General features: G+C 37.3%; 1 protein-coding gene across 1 annotated transcript in view; it reads left to right on the top strand.

The window, feature by feature from the left end:
• LOC126198698 (cyclic AMP-responsive element-binding protein 3-like protein 2) overlaps positions 1–1,818 on the top strand; it is an 82,688-nt gene extending 80,870 nt beyond the window's left edge. The window contains exon 6 of the mRNA XM_049935198.1: positions 300–1,818. Within this exon, the coding sequence (XP_049791155.1) occupies positions 300–658 (359 nt within the window). The 3' untranslated portion in view covers positions 659–1,818. The remainder of the gene's footprint in view (positions 1–299) is intronic.
• The last annotated feature ends 21,913 nt before the right edge of the window (positions 1,819–23,731 follow it).

Here is a 23,731-nt window from a genome sequence, read left to right on the forward strand (position 1 = left end):
TTCTGAAGATGAAAGTTCATTGCCACAGTCATGTAGATATGTAAAATAGTGGTCTAAATGGACTCTCTCATTTTCATTATTTCATTTAGAATATTTTCTTACTGTGTCACAAACCGAAAAGAAATGTTTTTGTTGTTTTTGTGTATTGATGCCAGAGTAGAACAAAAAGTTGTAAGAGTTTCTCATTGTACCGCCAATTTTAAATCACCTGAAAGCTGACATAGGAAATTTATTTTCAATTTATGCGTAGAGATTTGTGCATCCTGTCTTTGAAATGATATGAATGATTGCCTTCACAGGTCGATCAAGAACTCTTCTCCAGACATCAGGTTTACAGGATGAACAACTCAGCACTGATGCAGCAGATACTGTCTCCAATAACAGAGAAACTTCCCAGATGGAAGACCATGACTATGAACCTCCAGCTGCCAAGCGTGCCCGATCATTTCTTTTCCGTGAAAATGATTTACCACCTGATTTATTAGCAGATAAAGTTGACAACATGATGACTTCTTTGGATGACTCTTGGTCTTCGTCCTTTACCCGAAATTCGAAGATTGGAGAAAAACTGGAAGAGATTGTGGAAGATGTGAAAGTAAATGTAACAGATGCTGGTGGCACAAGGACTGTTCTTCTACAAGTACCCCAAGAACAGTAATATTTATATCAGAAAATAATTACATATTTCTGTAATTCAGATATATGTGATGTTAAAATGTAGGTGCAGGACACCAAGATAGTATTGTGAGTTCAGATCATATGTTAATCCATAACTTTAAAAAACCACTGCCCATTGTCAGCAGTGTCTATTAGTTTAGTAATTGGATTTTTCTCTATGGACTTTCAAACTTCGGTGGTCAGGCAAGAAGCTTCGTACATTGAGTGGGTTACTATCATAATTGATAAGGAAATTAAGTGGCATTATGTGACACATCAAACTTTCTTTGTCTGTAGCAGATGCTGCTGCATAAACTAGTCTGTTGTGCTTTTATTAGGATGTTAAAAATTTCTGAGGTGATTTGAGGATTAGAAAGTTTATTGTGAACTAAAGGTATGTTGTGAATTGCACAAAATAACTTCAAAATGAAGGAAGTGATGAAATAGTGAAGTTGTAATTTTATTAATACAACTATAAATGGTTTCTTTTGTTTGCAGAAGCATAAATGTAATGCTATTCTAAGATATAAAAAGACTTGACTGTTGTGAAATTTCCCACAGTCTGGGTTTTAGCTATAAATAGTATTTCAGTTAGCAATACATATATTTAAGTGAATACAGTTCACAGATATGCTGAATTGTGCAACTCAGAATTGTGGCCTTTGTAGAAAAAACTCCCTCAGATTCCCTGGACATTTCCATTGCAGAATCATGATAGGGTTTCTGTATTATTAAAACTGTATTTATATTTTGTCAGTGTCTGCAAATATATGTATTATAATGTGTATTTGTGCATATATTTTAGAAAGAGAGAGCGAGAGAGTTCCTTTTTTTATGACTATAATATTTTTCTATTGGAGTTTTTGTATGTATCTACATCATTTATTGAATCCATGTACTAACATGTGTGTGAATTTAATAAGTATGTGCTAATTCTAGTAATGGAATTTTTATTGCATGTAGTTGCATATTTAATAGATGGAACACACTATTTCCATAAGTTCAGGTAAAAACATACAAATTGTGACCAGTGACTAAGTCTTCATTTCCATGTTGGAGTTCCGCTGCCACCTTGACCACATACTTATTCTCATATTGGCTAAATAATCAGCTGCTTTTCAGATATGTATTACCATATGAAATAAAATACCTGTACATTAACTTTGCTTATTCATTAGTTGCTACTTAAAACACTGGACTTCAGTTTCGCAATATACAAAATATGTTTTAAATAGCAAGAAGGGCACGTGAAGGTTTTGATAACATTTCCATAAATTGTGCGTGAAATGAACCAGTGTTTCATCTGAGGTAAATATGCAAGAAGCCGGGAATAGAGAAGGGAATATAGAATAGCAGAAGAATAAGAATATACTATTGGGAACAGTTCTCTCTGACACTGTAATTCTGTCAGAGATAACAAAGGACTTGGAAAAGCAGGTGAACAGAATGGATAGAGTCTTGAAAAGAACTGCTAATCACCTGAAGCCAAGTTCCACTTCTGTACAAGGCTACACTGCAGATAAATACCTTCAGAAAAGCCTTCAAAACACTTGTATTCTATGTTAACAAATTACTTGTTTTCAGAAATGCTTTCCTTGCTATTGGCAGTCTACATTTTGTATCCTTTGTACTTTGGCCATCATCAGATATTTTGCTGTCCATTACATGTATGTTATAAGATGAACACCAAAAAAAGTAAAACAAGCTTAATGGAATGCAGTCAAATAAGGTGATTTGATGGAATTAGATAAGAGGATGAGACACTAAAAGTAGTAGACGAGTTTTGCTATTTGGTTAGCAAAATACCTGATACAAAATTCAGACTTCTTGTTGCAAGGAAAGCATTTCTGAAAACAAGTAATTTGTTAACATAGAATATAAGTGTTTGGAAGGCTTTTATGAAGGTATTTGTCTGCAGTGTAGCCTTGTACAGAAGTGGAACTTGGCTTCAGGTGATAAGCAGTTCAGACAAGAGAACAGAAGCTTTTGAAATGTGAGAAGAATGCTGAATATTAGATGAGTAGGTTGTGTAAATAATGATGAGGTAATGAATTGAACTGAAGAGAAAATGAATTTATGGCACAACTTTACTAAAAGAAGGGATTGGGTGATAGGACATATTCTGAGCCATCCAGGAATTATTAGTTTGCAATTTGATGTTGGTAGGAAGTGAGGGGGGGGGGAGTTGTAGAGGGAAAAACAAGGGATTAATATAGTAAGCAGTTGTGCAGTTTGTAGTAGTTATTCAGAGATGCAGAGGCTTGCACTTGACAGAGTAACGTTGAGAGCTGCATCAAACCAGTCTTTGATCTGAAGACCACAACAATTCTCCCAGCCACATATTATATGAAGAAAGGCAAAGCACATGGAGAGAAATAAGAAAACAGTGTCAAGGACAGGAAGTCCAAGGATGGAAAAAGAGAATCTATAAGGAATAGTGATGTGTGTAAGTGGACTAAAAATATGATTACTGTTGTGGTAGGTAGAAAGAAATGTGTTTAAGATTAGATACTAATTCAGGACACATTTCAAAAAAGGTCTTAATTAAATATAATAAATACAAAACATCATTTTAATGTATTACAAAAGTTCATTCATTTACCCTTTATTAGTATCTTCTAAGATGGAATGTGGGCAGATCAACTGTATTTATCATTGCTGTGAATTTTCTTCAGCACATCTGTATTCTCCAACAGCATTAAAAAATTCACCAGAAGTTTCATCACAGTTCCCTCTAGTAATTAACATTGCTTTCATAGTTTCTACAGCAAGCTGTGTCTTGTCACTGGTCTATATATTATTCACATGGGAAAATACCCTGTCAGTAGCAGAATTAGTGCCAGGAAGGCAGAGGAGTGACACTGTTACTTAAAATCTTAAAGCACATGAATTGCATCTCTCTTTTCCTTTTGAGTTCAAAGAACTAATGTCACTCGGTGGAGTGGGTACTCTATGGCAAGACTAGAATCTCTTTGCCAAGCAGTTTCACCAACATAACTAAAACTAATAATAATAATGTAAACCAATACAGGTGGACTAAATCTGGGACTGTGTCTGGATTTACCTTTGAAAATGTTCGGGGCAGAGCTACAAAAAATTGGGACTGATGGTGTCGCAGAGCCTTGGTTTATGCTTGTACATGTGCATATACTGTGTGCCAGTGCGTACACTGTCTCATCTGGTGTTCTGTATACTCACGATTTTCATAAATAATTCAGTCGCTGTTTGCAGTAGTGGACTAGACCTGCTATCAATTGCAGTATGCAGTGCTAATCATTCTTCTTCACTTAGTAGTTATGCTTAGAGCTGTAAGAAAGGCTGTTCTCTGACCAATGTCACCAATTCAACAAATACTCAGATGTCAGTTTAACTTAAATATTCTTCAACATCAAAAACAACATTTCACATTAACATCTTGCAGAACACCAGAGAAGTATCACAATAGCCAGAGCAGACAATGTTCTCTATTTGATAGAGTGTCACCCAAGGCCCAAAGCAACATCATTTGATATCTCTGCACAGAGAAGCCAGTCACACATTCTTGTCTGCAGCAGTATTCCATCCACTGAGCTCATATCTGGTGTGGCAGCAGTATGGAGTAAGGCGACACCGCATCACAGCAGGTGGCGGTCTTTTAACACCTGTTCTGCTCCCCAGGCATACAGCATCCATGGATTACTCCATCTCTGTACAGAATATACCTCACAGTGGATTGTCCAGTCTTTTTGCTTAAACTTAATCTTCTGACATATTTTGTCAGCTAAGTTAGATCTTGAGTGTGCCATTCTATTTGCTACAAAATAACCTGTGGCACTACAGTGATGCTAATGTCAGTGAATTGGGTTGAGAACAAGGATCAAAGTAGGCAACTGAGAAGGGCTAGAGAAATTAATAAGCTATGGAAAGTGTCACACAACCTCAAGGTAAAGGTAAAAGTGTCATTGAACCAAAAGTTGGTAGTACACCACAGAGCTTTACTAGGAATGGTGCTTTTGGAGTTGGCACGCCAATGCCTTCTTCGAACCTTTGAACTAACTTACGCAGTTATAGGAGAACCTACAGTTCAATGTGGACTCCAAACTGAGGTGCAACTTAACATTTTTCACATTAACAAACATTTCCAGAGGCGAGAAAAGTGATAAGTGACAGTTAAGACCCGAAGAACTGATCGGATATTGAAAACCAGAGCTATGGGTCTGTATTCAGGCAATTCACTGCTGAGCCATGAAGTCACATTTTCATAAGCTCAAAAAGTTTTCTTTTGAATGTGATGAAACTTAGGCAAAGTTTAGAACATAACATCAATAAAACATGGAGAGTCAATTCCAGGGAAAGAATTAATGTTAAAACTTAGAACATATATAAAACAGATGTGTCAGTTTAGTACAATGCCAATAAGAAAAATTGATTGCTTTTCTTGTGAAGCTGCTCTCAGTGCAGCAGTGGGCTGGTGAGGATGATTGCAACAAGTAGCAGTGACACCTTCCTGGAACAACCAAAACATAGTCTCAAGGACTGAGATTTGGAGCTCATAGTACCGTGTTAAATTGTTCGGAATGAAATACATTAATGTAGGAGACAAGTATGCTTGAAATTGTCATTTTGTAGAATGAAATTGACATTATGTGTACTGGTATAAAAATGTACCTAAGCATTAAGAATGCCATCTGTACTTCGGTGACTTCACAGTATCACATGGAGACATGAAACTGTATATATCCACATAAAAATATACCAGCCCACACATACAGGTATTGCCTCATCTGAAATCATGCATTTCAGATGTATTTAAGGTATTAGATAATGACATTCGTCTAAAATATGTCTCCTATAATTTTGCACCTGTGAATGAGGGTTGTTGATGTGCTGCCCTGTGTAAATGTTGGAATACTTACTGACTCAGTGAACACTACATATATGGGTAGCTACTACTGGTTCACATGTCATTGACTTCCAAAAGCATTTAATATCAGATTTGTTTATCAGCTTGTACCAAAAATTCTATTGCAGCTTGTGAAAGATGACATGTGACTTCTGTAAAATCCTTTATTACTTAGAAGAAAAGTATATTTGGTTAGCATTGCAAACTATACAACAATTTTACAGTGAGCCTGGTAGGTGCAACATCTTCAGCTACCCAGAAAAATAAACCTGGGAGAACACACCCTGGTAAATGTGCACAGAATTGTAATTGATAAAGAAATATTTTTAACAAATTATTTACCTTCATTGGTACTACACTGAAAGAAGCTATCAAAAGTATGTGAAAACATTAAGAACAAAGATGCAGCTCCTTATAGACTGTGGCAATGATGAAGTTAAAAATCCACGAGGCAGGCACTGAAGAGAAACGTGGTCATATTTGGGAATGATGTGATGTCTTTATGACTAGCAGCTCAGGCCTATTTTTTGATGTTGTCTGCAACTATATGTGAGTTCGTCAGTATTTGGGGTTTTTATCCCTGACTTGGCCACATCATTATTTTAGCCATCAACAGCCAGTATACAGAAACTTCGCTGTTTGTGGCAAGTTTTTGCTATCTATGTGGGTGAACTCAACAACTTCTTATAGAGCTGGTGTCAAATATTGTGTTATATTTTTGTACAGAAAGCTGCGGACAGAAAGCTGCATTTCTGAATACGATATCAGACGAGTGCAAATAGTATCACGTCTGTTGATATGTAATACAGTTTTACAATACAAAGTGTATGTAGCACAATAAAAATCGGCATTAATTAAAATATGACACCGCATTTGTCTTTCTTTAGTTTCCTAAGGACTCTTGGAGGTATGAAATGTAACATTACAGATATTTGAGGAAGAATGTCATTTTCTTTTAAGATCAAAAAAGGCTAGTACACAGCAGAAAACCTGACCTTTTGTAGAAAGGTGTAGTATATGTACTCAACACTGTGAAGTTTTCATCATTACACTTCCATTCAAATCAATGAATGTGAAACATAGAAAACTTCTATGGAATACAATACCTACCTTGTTTTGCATACTAAATAAACCACCACAACTGTAGCTGAAGCAAAAAATATGCAGGTATAATAATAAAACATCAAGCGCACTAAATCTGTTTCCCAACACAAGGAACCAATTCCGCAATATTGTTATTACATCTGAGCCACAAACAGCAAGAATGTTCAACTCATTTGTTTTGAAGGAAAATTAATTACATTCACAAAAATATTTATGTATTAGAAAGTCAAGAAAAGTGTAACAATATGCAAATCATTAGACTCCACACAAAATTACTGTGTGTCAAAGAAAGTGCCTACCACAATAATAACAGGCAACAAAGAAAATACATGCCTGAAGTTTGTGATCATACTCTGTTGCTCTCAGTGGAGTAAGCTGCAATTACACACACATCTGAAAGTATTTTGTACATGAATAAGTTATAGCTTATGTCAATGAATCAGTGAGATGGGCTGTTATTTACATTTATTTAATGATCGTTCATATCTCTTGATGATTCACTAATGCCTGAACGCAAAAATATGACAATTATCTCATTAATTACCAGAAGTTGTAGAAGTATGAAACTGGAATTTGGTTGCAATAGTTACATGTCTGTTGTTTGAAACAAATAAACAATATTTTATTCAAAATAATCTCAACTGCTATTTATACATTTCTCCCACCTCTCCAGCAGGCTATGATGCCACGAAAAAAAGAAAAAAAAAACCTGTTCTTTTGAAGTGAACCAGTCAGCGAGCCATTTTTGTACATTTACATCCGAACTAAAGTATTGTTCAGTGACAGCGTGTCCCAGTGATGCAAATAATTGATAATCAGATGAAGCCAAGTCAGGAGAATAATCCGCATGCCTTAGTATTTCCCAACTGAACACCTTGGTCATTTCTCTGACCCATTTTGCTGTGTGTGATGGGGCATTATCATGGAGCAATATGACTTTGTGTTGCCTTTTTCCATATTCAGGTTGTTTTTCATGTAATGCTCAATTTGAATCAATCATTTGCTGTTGGTAGCGATCAGTGTTAATGGTTTCACCAGATTTTAGCAGCTCATAATAGATCACACTCTTCTGATCCCACCAAACACAGAGCATTGTCTTCTATCCAATGTGATTTGGTGTTGCAGGAGATGTCAATGGTTTGCCTGGATTCACCCATGGTTTATGACGCTTAGGATTCTCAAAATATATCCATTTTCCATCACCTGTCACTATTCAAAGAAGAAACAACTTTCTTTTGTATCTGGTGAGCAGCATTTAACAAGTAATCTTTTGATTTGCTTGCAGACTTTCATTCGGTTCATGCGGAGCTCATTTTCCCACTTTCTGCATCTTTCCCACAGCTTTCAACTGAAGAGAAATGGCTTTCTGCATCACATTCAATTGTTCCATGAGTTCATGTAGAGTTTGAGTAGTGTCTTCACCCAATAAGGCCTGCAATTTGTTGTATTTGAACTTTTTTGGTGGTTTCCTGCACTCGTTTCTCACATAAAAATCACCACTTTTGAATTTTTTGAACCACTCAAAACAGTGTGTTTTCCCAAGAGCATGTTCACTGAAAGTTTTGACAAGCATTCAATGTCATTCTGTAGCAGGTTTCTTCAAATGGTAACAGAAAACCAGTGCTGCGTGCAAATCATAGTTTGTAGGCACAAAGCTCGACATGTTTACAGGTTTGAAATAGATACTGATGTATGGAACTTCGGTTACTGTATGTTGATATTCGTTGTCAGCTGTTACATAAAGCAGATGGCGCTGCAGACACGGTCTCTCAGGCCATACACTGAAGGCTAGTGCCATATATAAAGAAATTTTGCACTTCTACACCTGGTAAGTAGAAAAATAATTAAAAACAAACATTACTTTTACAGCTGGATTTTTTTGCCTATAGGGGCACTAGGGCCATTCCAACTGTAGGACTGTAAAAACTTCCACAGCAGCGAGTGTCGCAACTGTGTGTTAGACTGCAGTACGACTTTGTTTAGAACATGGTGTGACTTGAAATTCTCAGCAAGGGGTGGTATTAGAGGTATTTTTCTCATAAATACAAAAAAGATGATTCCCCTTGAAAGTGTGACAATGTCAACAATCAATATTTTAATGTTCACACTTACTGCTAGTCTGACTGCGGACTCTCCATATTGAGATGTCTGTTGTAGCTGGCCACATTCTTCATGTTGTTGTTTTTGTATATTTTGCACAATTAAAAATTCAAATTTTACAAGAAGATTTGTTCTGCTTCTTCACAGAATGACAGACTTGACTGTCAGTTATTCTCTGTGCTGGACACATTTTTCAGCAGTACATTTATTTTGTTAGCTGTGAAATGGTTGCTACGGCAATTCCACAATTTTGTGAGGAGAGCGCTGATGAACCCACCCCATGCAGACACTTTTCATTAGAAATTATCTGTGATACAATGGTGTGAAATATTTGCAGTTTTCTCAGTTTGTCACTAAGGTGAATAGATTAGCCATTATGAAGTATCAAATGCATTTTATCACCACCTACAGATCCCAAATGATTTAGCCTACATATGTTTACTATAATACTGTAGATGATCACAGGAAATATGCTTCACGAGTATTTCATTCATTATAAAACCATTAATTTCATCTCATATTTTCCCTAACAGATGGGGATATCTGTTCGGGTATTAATTCAGAACCCATTTTGTGGAATATTTTTTTCCATTTTCCCTTCAAGGTCTCTCTAAATTTTTTCGTTTCCTTTCATTGGGGTTTGTTTCATACACATAAATAGGAGCAGTCGAGATCACCGACTTGCTGGAGAAACATGGGACTGGTCCTTGACAGTGTACGTGAATGAGGTCTTCAGCTAGTGAGGTGAAGTATTCATTGAATTTTTCCACAGCTGAATTTGGGTCTGTGACTTTTGAGCCTTCTAGTGTTAATGATACAGTCTTTTTCTTTGGCACTGAACTACAAATATCTTTCTTTATAACTCTCCACATGGATCTCATTTTGTTTGATGAGTTTCTTAAAAAGAGTCATTCCACATAATTTTTGGCTCTTTGACTGCTCTACCATAGATTCTTTGTAGGCTTTTGAGTAATCTGCTAATTCTTGGGTTACTCTATATTTCTTACAACAGTGCTGCAGAAATCTGTTTCTCTGACTTGAAATTTTTATGCCTTTAGTTATCCATTGCTTATGATTGTTAGGTTTTACTGTTTTTACAACGTTTGGAAATGATACATTAAAATAGTGAATAAAGATGCTCTGAAAACTCATGTACATAATATCAACATTATACTGAGTGGCGATGCTTTCCCAGTTTTCCTTCGCCATTAAGAGATTAAAAATTCTAATCTTATCTTTAGAAACAGTTCTTTTTTCAACTACTTTTCTGGAACTGCTACTGCTTGTTGGTATTTCTATACACAGCAGCTGTGCCTCATGATCTCTATAACCCATGCTTAGTACTCTGCTTGTGAATCTGTAATTTGTTTCCGAGATGAATATTTGGTCAATAATGGTGTTTGTGCATTCTGTTAATCTTGTTGGGCAGTGTATTGTGGGGACCATATTCAATGTGTTGGTCATATTTATCAAAGCATCGCTGGTGCTGCTCTCTTTTGAAAAATCAATATTGAAATTCCCACAAAGCACTATCTTCATATTTAGTGTACTGATCATGTTCAGCAGAACCTCTAGTTTATTCAAGAAGACTGACAGGTTTCCACTGTTGTTCAGTCATGTGCGTTTCGTATACAATCAAGGATAGATCGCATGTGAAAACTGCACTGGCATATAGTAGTTGTGCTGATTATTTTATTCTAGAAACCGGATTATATGCATTTGCATGTTGCATATTTGGCTCCTTTTCACCGGTTACTGCATATTTTAACTAAAAACCAGTGACGATGCATATCTTTCCTCTGTGTTTACAATATTTCAAATATTTAGACGGGCGGTATATACCTCTATCTAGTTTTGATGTGTCTCCGACTGACCGCAACCTAGAACTGCATGCAATCACTAACCGAGAGGCCACTGCCTAACGAAACCATTAAGCCTCGTTTACACGACGACATTGGGTTGCGCCCCTCGTTACGTGCAATGAGTTGCACGCAAATCGTTTCATATATGACTGTAGACACGGCGACACAGAATACACTTCAGTTCCGTTGTTTATGGGTCCCTGAGTCGTGTCTGAAATGAAAGTTTTGGCAGCTGCAAGTCGCACGAGTTGTAATGGAGTTAAAACTTGTTGCGTGGAATCGCTACATAAGGGGGAAAACAAATAAATAAAAAACGTGTTTCGATTCGTGACTGGATGAAGAAAAGACGTCAGCTCGGTTGCTCAGCATCCTTGCTGAAATAATTTATAACAGAAGAACCAAGAAGTTGTTTTAATTATCTTAAAGAATGTCACCAGAACTGTTCACCTTGCTTCTAAACAGAGTTAATTATGCAATAAGAATAAAGGTACTGTAATACACTGTCGCCAGAACTGAAATTACATATCATATTGCGTGCACAATCGAAAACACTCGGCATGCTATAAGATCAGTTTTAGTTGGTGATGACGCTATTTCATTAACACCAATAATTATTAACATTGACAGTAATAATTATTGACATTAGCAACAATAATTACTCGAAGCAGGCCGCATTAAGAAGAGAATGGTTTGCAAACTACTCTCTTGAAAAGAGATAGCCTTCCCTCCTGTCAACAATATTCCTTAACAAACAGTTGGCCAACTCGAACGATGGGATTTTAGTCTTGTAGACGAGAATTGCCACAGCTACAATTACACTTTCTTGTATTTTTGTTAATTCATTTGCATATGTGCTTCTAACTCAATAAATTTTGCCCTGCAGCTCAGATATTGTCAAACCATCTATGTAATGAGCGCACATGATGGATGATGGTAGCAGCAGTTCGCTCAGTGACTCAAGTGTGTCATATCATGTATCCTTGTATGTATTGAATTTCCATTGTTTGTTCAAGAAACTAAATATGAGTAACTTTAATGGACAGACACAGCCTATACTTTATCACACAAGAGTGCAGTGAACTCTGTCACTAACATATGTTGACATTAAAGAAAGTGCCAACAGTTATAGAAGAACAGGGCTATTTGCATTAGTACAACAGACCATGACACACACTATTGCCTTCAGGGCTTAGTCAAACTGAATGGTTTCAATAATATTACTATTAATATTTACTAGAAAATTATGAATTGGATGTAGATTCTGTCTTAATTTTCAACTGTTTTTCTATCTAAAAAAATTGTAAACATAGTTCACTACAAAATTATGAATTGGGCATAGGTTAAGTTTCTCTCAACTAAATACTTTTTACTTAGAATAAAATTTAAATGAAATGCACTGACAAACACTTTCTCACTGATCCATGACTGAAAGCAGTTACTGTAATCATAACAAATGGTCTATCTATCAAATGTTTCCTACTAGTGAGCACAATAAACAAACTGTACATCCTATTTCACTAATGATATCACTTTCCTATACACATGGGGTCCTTATTTTAGTAAACATAACGATGAAACTTTCATGAGTAATTTGACCTGTTACTGCAGTAAGACACAAGTTAACGTAAAACATCAGGCATTGACTCACCTGGTACAGTGGACAACAAGCTGTATTATTCATTAACTGAACAAAATTTTGTAGCCTCAGTAAGAGTACGTATTCTATTATCAAATTGTTTTAAGACCTAATTGAATTTATCTGCTTCTATATTTTCGATAATTCTTTGAAAACCCATAGATTTCCAAGCAACAACTTTGATTGCAAAATTTACTTCAACAAACAGTTACCATGGCACATTCTTTATCCACATTAATTTTAACCAAAACTTTTAATCATTTAAAGAGGCCTTTTAATATAACACACTGGGATTTGATATTCTTTCAATTAGGATACTCGGTAAGCGCTTTAACATGGGAATGACCCTGATTGAGTAAGTGACTGAGGATAAAAAATCAGGATAGGTACAAGAGTTCAGGTATAAATTACCTTATATTTGAGCACACTGAAAAATCCATTGAGCTGATCCTTCACTGTACAATTCTACTATTTCCTGATCCCTTTTCAGTGATTGCACATTGTGGTGGTGAGTGCACGTTGTTGGATGGAGATGCAGATAGCCAAGCTGGACTCTGTCATTTCTTGGTGACAAAGATAGATATTAATTTCAGAGTATTGGCAGCATATTTCTCCATTCATCCGAGGCTTTGACGCGTATTAATACAGCACTAAAAGCCCCTCTCGGCACCAGCACAAATCACAACCTTTACATGAGCCATTAGTGATTCAGTAGCTCGTGTCTGATTGACCCTTTGTTCCACCTTTCTATCCATGCCAACCACATTTTGCACGCACTACACAGTTCCGTTCCCAAGGGGAACTACAACACCTTTTATACATATAAAGAACTAATAACCCTAAGTGAGGTTCAGCAATTACATAACAGCAACCAAACATGTTAAATAAAACAGAACATTTGCACATATTGACATTTTTACAAAAAATAATTCACCCAAATTCCAAATATAGACAGTAAGTTTTGTCTCCCTCCAAATGAGACAAAGAATTTAAATGATAGATACACTACATTGGATAGAATCAAACCATGACATCAAAGTTTTTACAAAGGAAAAAGTGAACACTCTTGTGTTATTGATATAATCAAACAATGTTTACAACAGTTTAGCTACAGAATATTAAATAAAACACAAAAAGGCAAAGTAAATTAATAGAGCCTTAGAGCTCTGGTGTTACAGACTGTGTTAAGTTGGCTCAAAAATGTTCAAATGTGTGTGAAATCTTATGGGACTTAACTGCTAAGGTCATCAGTCCCTAAGCTTACACACTACTTAACCTAAATTATCCTAAGGACAAACACACACACCCATGCCCGAGGGAGGACTCGAACCTTCACCGGGACCAGCCGCGCAGTCCACGACTGCAGCGCCCTAGACCGCTCGGCTAATCCCGCATGGCTAAGTTGGCTCAGTGTGTGCCATTTAGAACTGATTACAAGTAAACTGACTGGCACAGGTGCCATCTCGATAATTCAAACAAAACTGGGCATACTACAGTGGCCCCACATGGGCCTTGTATAGGTTTTGCTACAATGACATAATTGCAAAAAACAGAAATTTAAAGAATTGCAATGAATTTCCACAGATAACAGTACATTAAATAACACTGAATAAATCATAAAATAAAATTATATTACATAATATATGACATTCATTATAAAGCAGTCTCATTCAGAATGAAAATAGTTGGATGCATATTTATAGCAATACATATTACCTTCTGGTGGATTATTTGCAAGTTACAGAATATAAATTATTATTAAAACATTTCCTAGCTTTACTAAAAATGTACTCCATTTTAGCAAAATATTATTTTCAAAATCAGGTCTGGCAGACAGGATATTTTTTGTAGTTTCTTAGTTACAGTCATATTTTAACTGGATTCTATTTTTGAATGGCATTAGAATTACTTCTGATTTAAATCTGTTGTCAACAATGATGGTAGCAAATATGTGTAAACTTAAGGGGACATTGTATGTCCTGTGCCACGAACATTAAATTATCGAATTTTGTGACCCATTATCTTGGAAACTTAAAAAGTTACCCCAACTTACAATTTTCCATAATTGTTGAATGCATCTTTCTAGATTTCACTGAACTAGAATTATTACTAAAATTGTATTGTGGGGCATGTTTATCTTTTTTTCAAACACTCAATTTTTTGACAGAATTTCGTAAATAAATGAACATAAAAACAAAACAACTCAGAATATTTTAATTATTCTAGTTCCATATGTGTTGAATCCCACACTTGGCATGCTGTGAAAATTTCATGTCTCTACCATCAGTACTTTTTTAAAAAAAAAGGGTCATTTATTGCAAAAAATGTAGTTCAGAGATATTGAGGTTTAAAACTTTTTTTTATTACAAATTCTTATCCAGACTTACATTCCTGCGTATTTTATGCACTAGAATTGCCCTGACCCATGGTATGTGTCTTCTTCAGTGTCACAACAGCCCAATGCTTGCCTCCTCCTTTTCTTTCTTGCTCCTTTCGTCATTTGCTGAGCAGCTAACTCTGCTTCATGTACAATCATCCAGTTCCCACAGTCCTTTAGCTGTGTTCTGTCCAGATCTAACCCCTAACTTCTCCAGAACCTTAAGTCTTTCATAGTTCCCACCATTAAAAGTTATTACAGCATCAGACACTACTAACTTTAGAGTCATAAGGCCAACGAATACATTTTTAGGCACACGGCACCACACAACATTATTGAAAGATTCATCCACATTCTGGGTCTTCCCATGTAAACACCTCTTTAGTAGCTCAGGATTTGCCAAATCTCTGTAAATAGGTTTGATTGCCTCCATAACTGACAAATGAAGAGAATGTTTGTGTGTAAACTCATGCAGGGTGCCAGAAAATTCAGCTTGCCTACATTTACACCAAGTGTTTGGTGGAGGTGGACACAAAGCATGACATGGCTTTTCATCGGTTGATGTTTGTCAGCTATGAGGTGATATGGGAGAGGCTTGACAGAGGCTCTGGTTTAGGTTGTGGATTGTGATAGCCCAAGACGGAAGTAGGCAGTGAAAAGATTGGAGAGTTTTTGAGATGGTGTTGTGCATGCTACTCTTGTTCCTGGAGGGCTGTGAGTGAGTTGGCACTGTGGTTAGTGCACCGGACTCACATTCAAGAGGAAAAAGGTTCAAGCCCACATTCAGCCATCCTGATTTAGGTTTTCCACAGTTTCCCTAAATTACTTCAGGCAAATGCCAGGATAGTTCCTTTGAAAGGGCATGTCCAACTTCCTTCCCCATCCCTGTCTAATCCAATGGAACCATGACCTCAATGTTTGGTCGTCTCCTCCAAATCAACCAATGAACCAACAAATCTTGGAGGGCAAGTCAAAAGTTCCCACAAATGAAAGGTCAATGTTTTTGTACCCAGTTACACATTCAGAAGTAAGAAATGCAATTAATATGCTGAAAAATAAAACATCCTGTGGATGTGATGGTATTCTTGATAAGGTCATAAAACATAGAGCAAACAAAATAATAACTGAATTAGTTGATATTATTAATATACCATTTAAAACTGGTGAATTCCCTTCTGCACTTAAAAAATCAATAATAAAGCCACTTTATAAAAAAGACTGTCCGTACACCGTACAAAATTATAGACCATTGTCACAACTATCAGGTTTTGCTAAAGTTATGAGAGACTGTTGAATTTCCTAAACAAATGCAAAATTCTGACCAATCCACAGAATGGGTCCAGGAAAAACAGGTCTATGTCTACAGAAACAGCTGTATGTCACTTCTTAGAACAGGTTTTAACTGCAATGGATAATGAGGACTTTTAACCGTGGAATATTTTTAGACCTATCCAAGGCATTTGACCTCATCAACCATAATGTTTTGCTAGAGAAACTGTATTGCTATGGAGTCCGTGGAAAAGCATACAGCTGGTTTCAATTGTATCTGTGCAACAGATATCAAAGTGTTGAAATAATACTTAATGGCACAAAATATTACTCAACATATCAGAAAGTCAACTGTGGTGTTCCCTAGGGTTTGGTTCTAGGCCCTCTGCTCTTCTTAGTTTTTATTAATGATTTTCCTAGCCATCTAACTAGAGCACAATCAGTACTTTTTGCAGACAATATGAGCCTTTTTATCAAGGGAGTTAGTGAAACTGACCTACAAGAAAAATAACTGCAACAATGAATGAGACAGCTGAATGGTTCAAGGACAATTACGAGGGCAGTTCAATAAGTAATGCAACACATTTTTTTTCTGAAACAGGGGTTGTTTTATTCAGCATTGAAATACACCAGGTTATTCCCCAATCTTTTAGCTACACAACACTATTTTTCAACGTAATCTCCATTCAATGCTACGGCCTTACGCCACCTTGAAATGAGGGCCTGTATGCCTGCACGGTACCATTGCACTGGTCGATGTCGGAGCCAACGTCGTACTGCATCAATAACTTCTTCATCATCCGCATAGTGCCTCCCACGGATTGCGTCCTTCATTGGGCCAAACATATGGAAATCCGACGGTACGAGATCGGGGCTGTAGGGTGCATGAGGAAGAACAGTCCACTTAAGTTTTGTGAGCTCCTCTCGGGTGCGAAGACTTGTGTGAGGTCTTGCGTTGTCATGAAGAAGGAGAAGTTCGTTCAGATTTTTGTGCCTACGAACACGCTGAAGTCGTTTCTTCAATTTCTGAAGAGTAGCACAATACACTTCAGAGTTGATCGTTTGACCATGGGGAAGGACATCGAACAGAATAACCCCTTCAGCATCCCAGAAGACTGTAACCATGACTTTACCGGCTGAGGGTATGGCTTTAAACTTTTTCTTGGTAGGGGAGTGGGTGTGGCGCCACTCCATTGATTGCCGTTTTATTTCAGGTTCGAAGTGATGAACCCATGTTTCATCGCCTGTAACAATCTTTGACAAGAAATTGTCACCCTCAGCCACATGACGAGCAAGCAATTCCGCACAGATGGTTCTCCTTTGCTCTTTATGGTGTTCGGTTAGACAACGAGGGACCCAGCGGGAACAAACCTTTGAATATCCTAACTGGTGAACAATTGTGACAGCACTACCAACAGAGATGTCAAGTTGAGCACTGGGTTGTTTGATGGTGATCCGTCGATCATCTCGAACGAGTGTGTTCGCACACTCCGCCATTGCAGGAGTCACAGCTGTGCACGGCCGGCCCGCACGCGGGAGATCAGACAGTCTTGCTTGACCTTGCAGCGATGATGACACATGCTTTGCCCAATGACTCACCGTGCTTTTGTCCACTGCCAGATCACCGTAGACATTCTGCAAGCGGCTATGAATATCTGAGATGCCCTGGTTTTCCGCCAAAAGAAACTCGATCACTGCCTGTTGTTTGCAACGCACATCCGTTACAGACGCCATTTTAACAGCTCCGTACAGCGCTGCCACCTGTCGGAAGTCAATGAAACTATACGAGACAAAGCGGAAATGTTTGAAAATATTCCACAAGAAATTTCCAGTTTTTTCAACCAAAATTGGCCGAGAAAAAAAATGTGTTGCATTACTTATTGAACTGCCCTCGTACTTAATTATAAATGTCAAAATAACCACTTGGATGAATTTTAGTCACATAAGGAACAGAGTAAAAAATAACATAAGAGAAAAGACAGGGAAATGCTAATAGAACAAATTTCTTTTACAAAAATTTTAGGTGTATCGCTGGACAACAACTTAAGATGGGAAAAACATGTTGAACTATTGAATAAAAAACTCAGTAAGTACTGTCATATATTAAGAAAACTGCAATTTTGAAACAGTACTGTGTGTCTATTACTCTTACATACATGGCCATCTAAGATATGGCATTATATTTTGGGTGAATACAGGTTACACAAAAAGTTGTTTTAAGCTCCAAAAGAGAGCTATTCATATTCTGAAGGATGTTGCCTACAAAAGTCCATGTAGAGGACTCTTCAGGGAGTTGAAAATTTCGACTGTTCCTAGTTTATTCATGTATGAATCAGTATGTTTCCTCAAGTCAAATCAAGAATTATCTTCTTTAAACAGTGGATTACATAACTATCAAACCAGAAGCAGGCATGTTTTCTATAGAAACATACATTCAAAAGCCCTGGACCAAAATAGTGTGATGCATCTACCCAAAATAATGTTTAATGCCTTATCAAAAGAAATAAAGGACATACAAAACAAACATATATTTAGAAAAAGAATTGAAGAGGCTACTATTAGGTGAAAGTTTCTATAATGTTGATGAATTTCTTCGCTATCTAAACAGATAGTGCTCATCTTTTGATTTTTCTGTATAAACCTTTGTTTTTTTCATCTTGCATGTAAAAAAGAAGAAAAAAAAAGACAAAATATGCAAAGTGTAACTAATAAAATGTTATTTCCCTTAATTGTTAAAAATATAAATCTCTCTCTCTCTCTCTCTCTCTCTCTCTCTCTCTCTCTCTCTCCATATGACAATTCCAATATTATGTATATGATAAAATGGATGATGATAAATTGAATTAAATTGAAGAGTACCTGTGTTGTTTGCTTCTGAAGAAGAACTTTCTTTCTCAGAAAGCTTAAATGTTTCTCAGTCTTTTCATTATTCTGGTTTGCAGCTCATTGTCTCCATTTGGTTAGTAGCAATCTATCATTATCATAATACCATTATGAAAAGGATAGCTGCTACTCACAATATAGCAGAGTGATGAGTTGGTATTTCATAATACTGTTGTTATTTTGATAATATCAATATTACCAAAAAAAGTTTGGAAGTATAATGACTGGAATCTGTTCCCTGTGGACAAATTGTAATATCTTAGTGATATATATTACTACACAAACTACGGCACTTGAAATAGTGAATGTATTTTAATATTTACAGAATGTATCCAAAATCACTGGCTAAATTTAATAACTTGCTTTAAAAAGGAGGACACCAGTATGCACAGTGGGACATGAAGTCTGGGTGAACCACAAGAAAGCAAAAAAATATTAATATTTTGACTGGTTGCTTTTTATGAAACATACATTATAAAGGGAAGGCAAACCACCATCATTGTTCCCAAACTAGGAGGGTCATCTGAAAGTAAAGTCTCCTATTTTTTGTGGTGACTTTGGATGTACACAGCAGATGTCGTTGGTGTAGTGCTAATGCTTGAATCTTTCTCTTTCATTTGCAGATGGTTTTGTTGTTCTGCCATAGTTGGTGACAGCAGAAGAGTGTTCCAAAATGGAATCAGATATGGATGCGCATATAAAACTGTGATGTGATTGAATTCCTCACTGCTGAAGAAACCATGTTGCCTGAAATCAATTGACACTTGCTAAAGGTGTATGGAGAGGATACAATAGATGTGAGCAATGTGAGGCGATGGGTAGAGAATTTTCAAGGTGGTGAAAAGCCACAGCTCTGTCGACCCTACACAGCCGTCAGCCCTCACAATGAAGAGCATATTGATCAACTCATCCATGCTGATTAGCAGATAACAACTAGAGAGTTGTGTGCAAATATGAAATTCAGCTGTAATGCTTTGGAAACAATGATGGAATATCCTGGGTCCCGCAGATGCTTACAGGAGAACAAAAAACTCATCAAATGGAAATTTTTCGGGGCCTGCTGGACCAGTATGAAGTTGAAGGTGACAATTTTCTGAATAGCGTCTTCACCAGAGATGAGACATGGTGTCACCACTATTAGTCAGAATCCAGAAGACAGTCCATGGAATGGTTCTGATTTTTACAAGCATGGCATGCAGCTGGTTCTGATTTTTACAAGTGCGGCATTATTGGCAAAAGTGCACAACGAATGGTGGTGACTATGTGAAAAGATGACAGTCTCTAGCTGAAATATTGCTCTATTTAGCTGTGCTGTTGTGATTTATGTATCTCCTGTAGTTTTCATGAATAAAGATAGGAGGCATTACTTTCAGAATGATCCTCATACACATACAAGATTCAATTACAGTTGAATCATCAATTGCAGCAGAATCATTAAGCACAGAAGACCCATCCAACACAATGGCATCTTGAAACACAATTAAAGTAATATAGTTGTGTGAAACCAATACAGCCCATGTAGTTTTGAACAGCTGTAGATGTTCTGAAAAAAGGAAACAAAAATAATCATGTACGAGGGCAGTTCAATAAGTAATGCAACACATTTTTTTTCTCGGCCAATTTTGGTTGAAAAAACCGGAAATTTCTTGTGGAATATTTTCAAACATTCCTGCTTTGTCTCGTATAGTTTCATTGACTTCCGACAGGTGGCAGCGCTGTACGGAGCTGTTAAAATGGCGTCTGTAACGGATGTGCGTTGCAAACAATGGGCAGTGATCGAGTTTCTTTTGGCGGAAAACCAGGGCATCTCAGATATTCATAGGCGCTTGCAGAATGTCTACGGTGATCTGGCAGTGGACAAAAGCACGGTGAGTCGTTGGGCAAAGCGTGCGTCATCATCGCCGCAAGGTCAAGCAAGACTGTCTGATCTCCCGCGTGCGGGCCGGCCGTGCACAGCTGTGACTCCTGCAATGGCGGAGTGTGCGAACACACTCGTTCGAGATGATCGACGGATCATCATCAAACAACTCAGTGCTCAACTTGACATCTCTGTTGGTAGTGCTGTCACAATTGTTCACCAGTTGGGATATTCAAAGGTTTGTTCCCGCTGGGTCCCTCGTTGTCTAACCGAACACCATAAAGAGCAAAGGAGAACCATCTGTGCGGAATTGCTTGCTCGTCATGTGGCTGAGGGTGACAATTTCTTGTCAAAGATTGTTACAGGCGATGAAACATGGGTTCATCACTTCGAACCTGAAACAAAACGGCAATCAATGGAGTGGCGCCACACCCACTCCCCTACCAAGAAAAAGTTTAAAGCCATACCCTCAGCCGGTAAAGTCATGGTTACAGTCTTCTGGGACGCTGAAGGGGTTATTCTGTTCGATGTCCTTCCCCATGGTCAAACGATCAACTCTGAAGTGTATTGTGCTACTCTTCAGAAATTGAAGAAACGACTTCAGCGTGTTCGTAGGCACAAAAATCTGAACGAACTTCTCCTTCTTCATGACAACGCAAGACCTCACACAAGTCTTCGCACCCGAGAGGAGCTCACAAAACTTCAGTGGACTGTTCTTCCTCATGCACCCTACAGCCCCGATCTCGCACCGTCGGATTTCCATATGTTTGGCCCAATGAAGGACGCAATCCGTGGGAGGCACTATGCGGATGATGAAGAAGTTATTGATGCAGTACGACGTTGGCTCTGACATCGACCAGTGGAATGGTACCGTGCAGGCATACAGGCCCTCATTTCAAGGTGGCATAAGGCCGTAGCATTGAATGGAGATTACGTTGAAAAATAGTGTTGTGTAGCTAAAAGATTGGGGAATAACCTGGTGTATTTCAATGCTGAATAAAACAACCCTTGTTTCAGAAAAAAAATGTGTTGCATTACTTATTGAACTGCCCTCGTAACTATGAAAATGACTATTGGCAAAGTTGAAGAAGAAAAGCAAAGAGATAGTTGATAAAAACATCAATTTTATATAATTACTAGTACCCTCCCTTAAAACAGTGAATGATTACAGAAAATTGTGAGTAAAAATTAAGTTTTTGCAGAAATACAGTATCTCAGAACACCAAACATGCATATCAGTAGTTTGTTCACAGTGAAGTAGAACTGTATATTGTTGAACCAGTGGGAAACAGCAGTGATATGTGTAGTCCTAAAATTTCTAAAGGTGTAACTTCAAACCTTCACATGACATACTAAATTTACCTGTTACTAGTCTTGCACTCATTACTGGATGTACCCAATATTTTGGCAAATGTTTCTTCCGCCTCAATTTTATAAGCAGAGCACAAACACTTGCAACTGTCACAGCTAATTTATTATCTGTTTTGCACTTGAGAAACTTCTCATTATTGGATTTATGTTCATATTAGCTAAATTAATCGTTTAGACACTGGTTGTCAAACTGCAGCCTATGAGTGAATAGAGAGTGCATGTTATTGCTAGTACCCTTTGTCAAAACACAGAATAATTCCAGAATATTACAAACCTGCGAGCTGCATGATACCCAAATCCCGTATTTATGTGTCTCAGCTATATTTTGTAATAATATGCATCTATCAGTTAACAGCTAAATTCAAAAATGTAAACTAGTGTTAAGAGATCCCTAACACAGTAATTTTCCTGCCCAGTAAAAACAAAAAAAACATACAAACTTGCTTAGTTTTAATTGGTGTTGGTGGATTCTGCATGAGCCAAGTAAAGTTGGCTGTTTACCTCAGAGACAGAAAGGTAAGTAAACTGCCACTGCAAGTTTAGAAGATGTGAGAGGAGAAATGTTTCAATGTTTGTCTTCCAGTACTTACAACTCACTTGTGTGTGCTGCTTATACCAAACAGCTTCTATAGTATAGATTTTGACATGTAAGTAACATGGATTTGTGAATGCATATTACAAACATGAGCGTTTTCAAATGTAGTACTTATTTGCAGCAAGGAATATGAAATTAAATTAAAGCTGTTTTATTACAATGCAATGATTAGAAGAAAAATGACATTCAAAACATGTAGTAAACGTTTGTGATTTGTGTTATATTGTTGTTGTTGTGGTCTTCAGTCTAGAGACTGGTTTGATGCAGCTCTCCATGCTACTCTATCCTGTGCAAGCTTCTTCATCTCCCAGTACCTACTGCAACCTTCATCCTTCTGAATCTGCTTAGTGTATTCATCTCTTGGTCTCCCTCTACTATTTTTATCCTCCATGCTACCTTCCAATACTAAATTGGTGATCCCTCGATGCCTCAGAACATGTCCTACCAACCAATCCCTTCTCGTCAAATTGTGCCACAAACTTCTCTTCTCCCTAATTCTGTTCAATACCAACTCATTAGTTATGTGATCTACCCACCTAATCTGCAGCATTCTTCTGTAGCACCACATTTCGAAAGCTTCTATTCTCTTCTTGCCCAGACTATTTATCATCCCTGTTTCATTCCATACCCGGCTACACTCCATACAAATACTTTCAGAAGCAACTTCCTGGCACTCAAATCTATACTGGATGTTAACAAATTTCTCTTCTTCAGAAACGCTTTCCTTGCCATTGCCAGCCTACATTTTCCATCCTCTCTACTTCGACCATCATTTTATTTTGCTCCCCAAATAGCAAAACTCATCTACTACTTCAAGTGCCTCATTTCCTAATCTAATTCCTTCAGCATCACCCGACTTAATTCGACTGCTTTCCATTATCCTTGTTTTGCTTTTGCTGAAGTTCATCTTATATCCTCCTTTCAAGACACTGTCCATTCCGTTCAACTGCTCTTCCAGGTCTGATAGAATGTCATCAGCAAGCCTCAAAGTTTTTATTTCTTCTCCATGGATTTTAATGCCTACTCCAAATTTTTCTTTTGTTTCCTTTACTGCTTGCTCAATATACAGACTGAATAACAACGGGGATAGGCTACAATCCTGTTTCACTCCCTTCCCAACCACTGCTTCCCTTTCAT

This window comes from Schistocerca nitens, chromosome 8, assembly GCF_023898315.1.
Source record: "Schistocerca nitens isolate TAMUIC-IGC-003100 chromosome 8, iqSchNite1.1, whole genome shotgun sequence".
Classification (NCBI taxonomy): Eukaryota; Metazoa; Arthropoda; class Insecta; order Orthoptera; family Acrididae; genus Schistocerca; species Schistocerca nitens.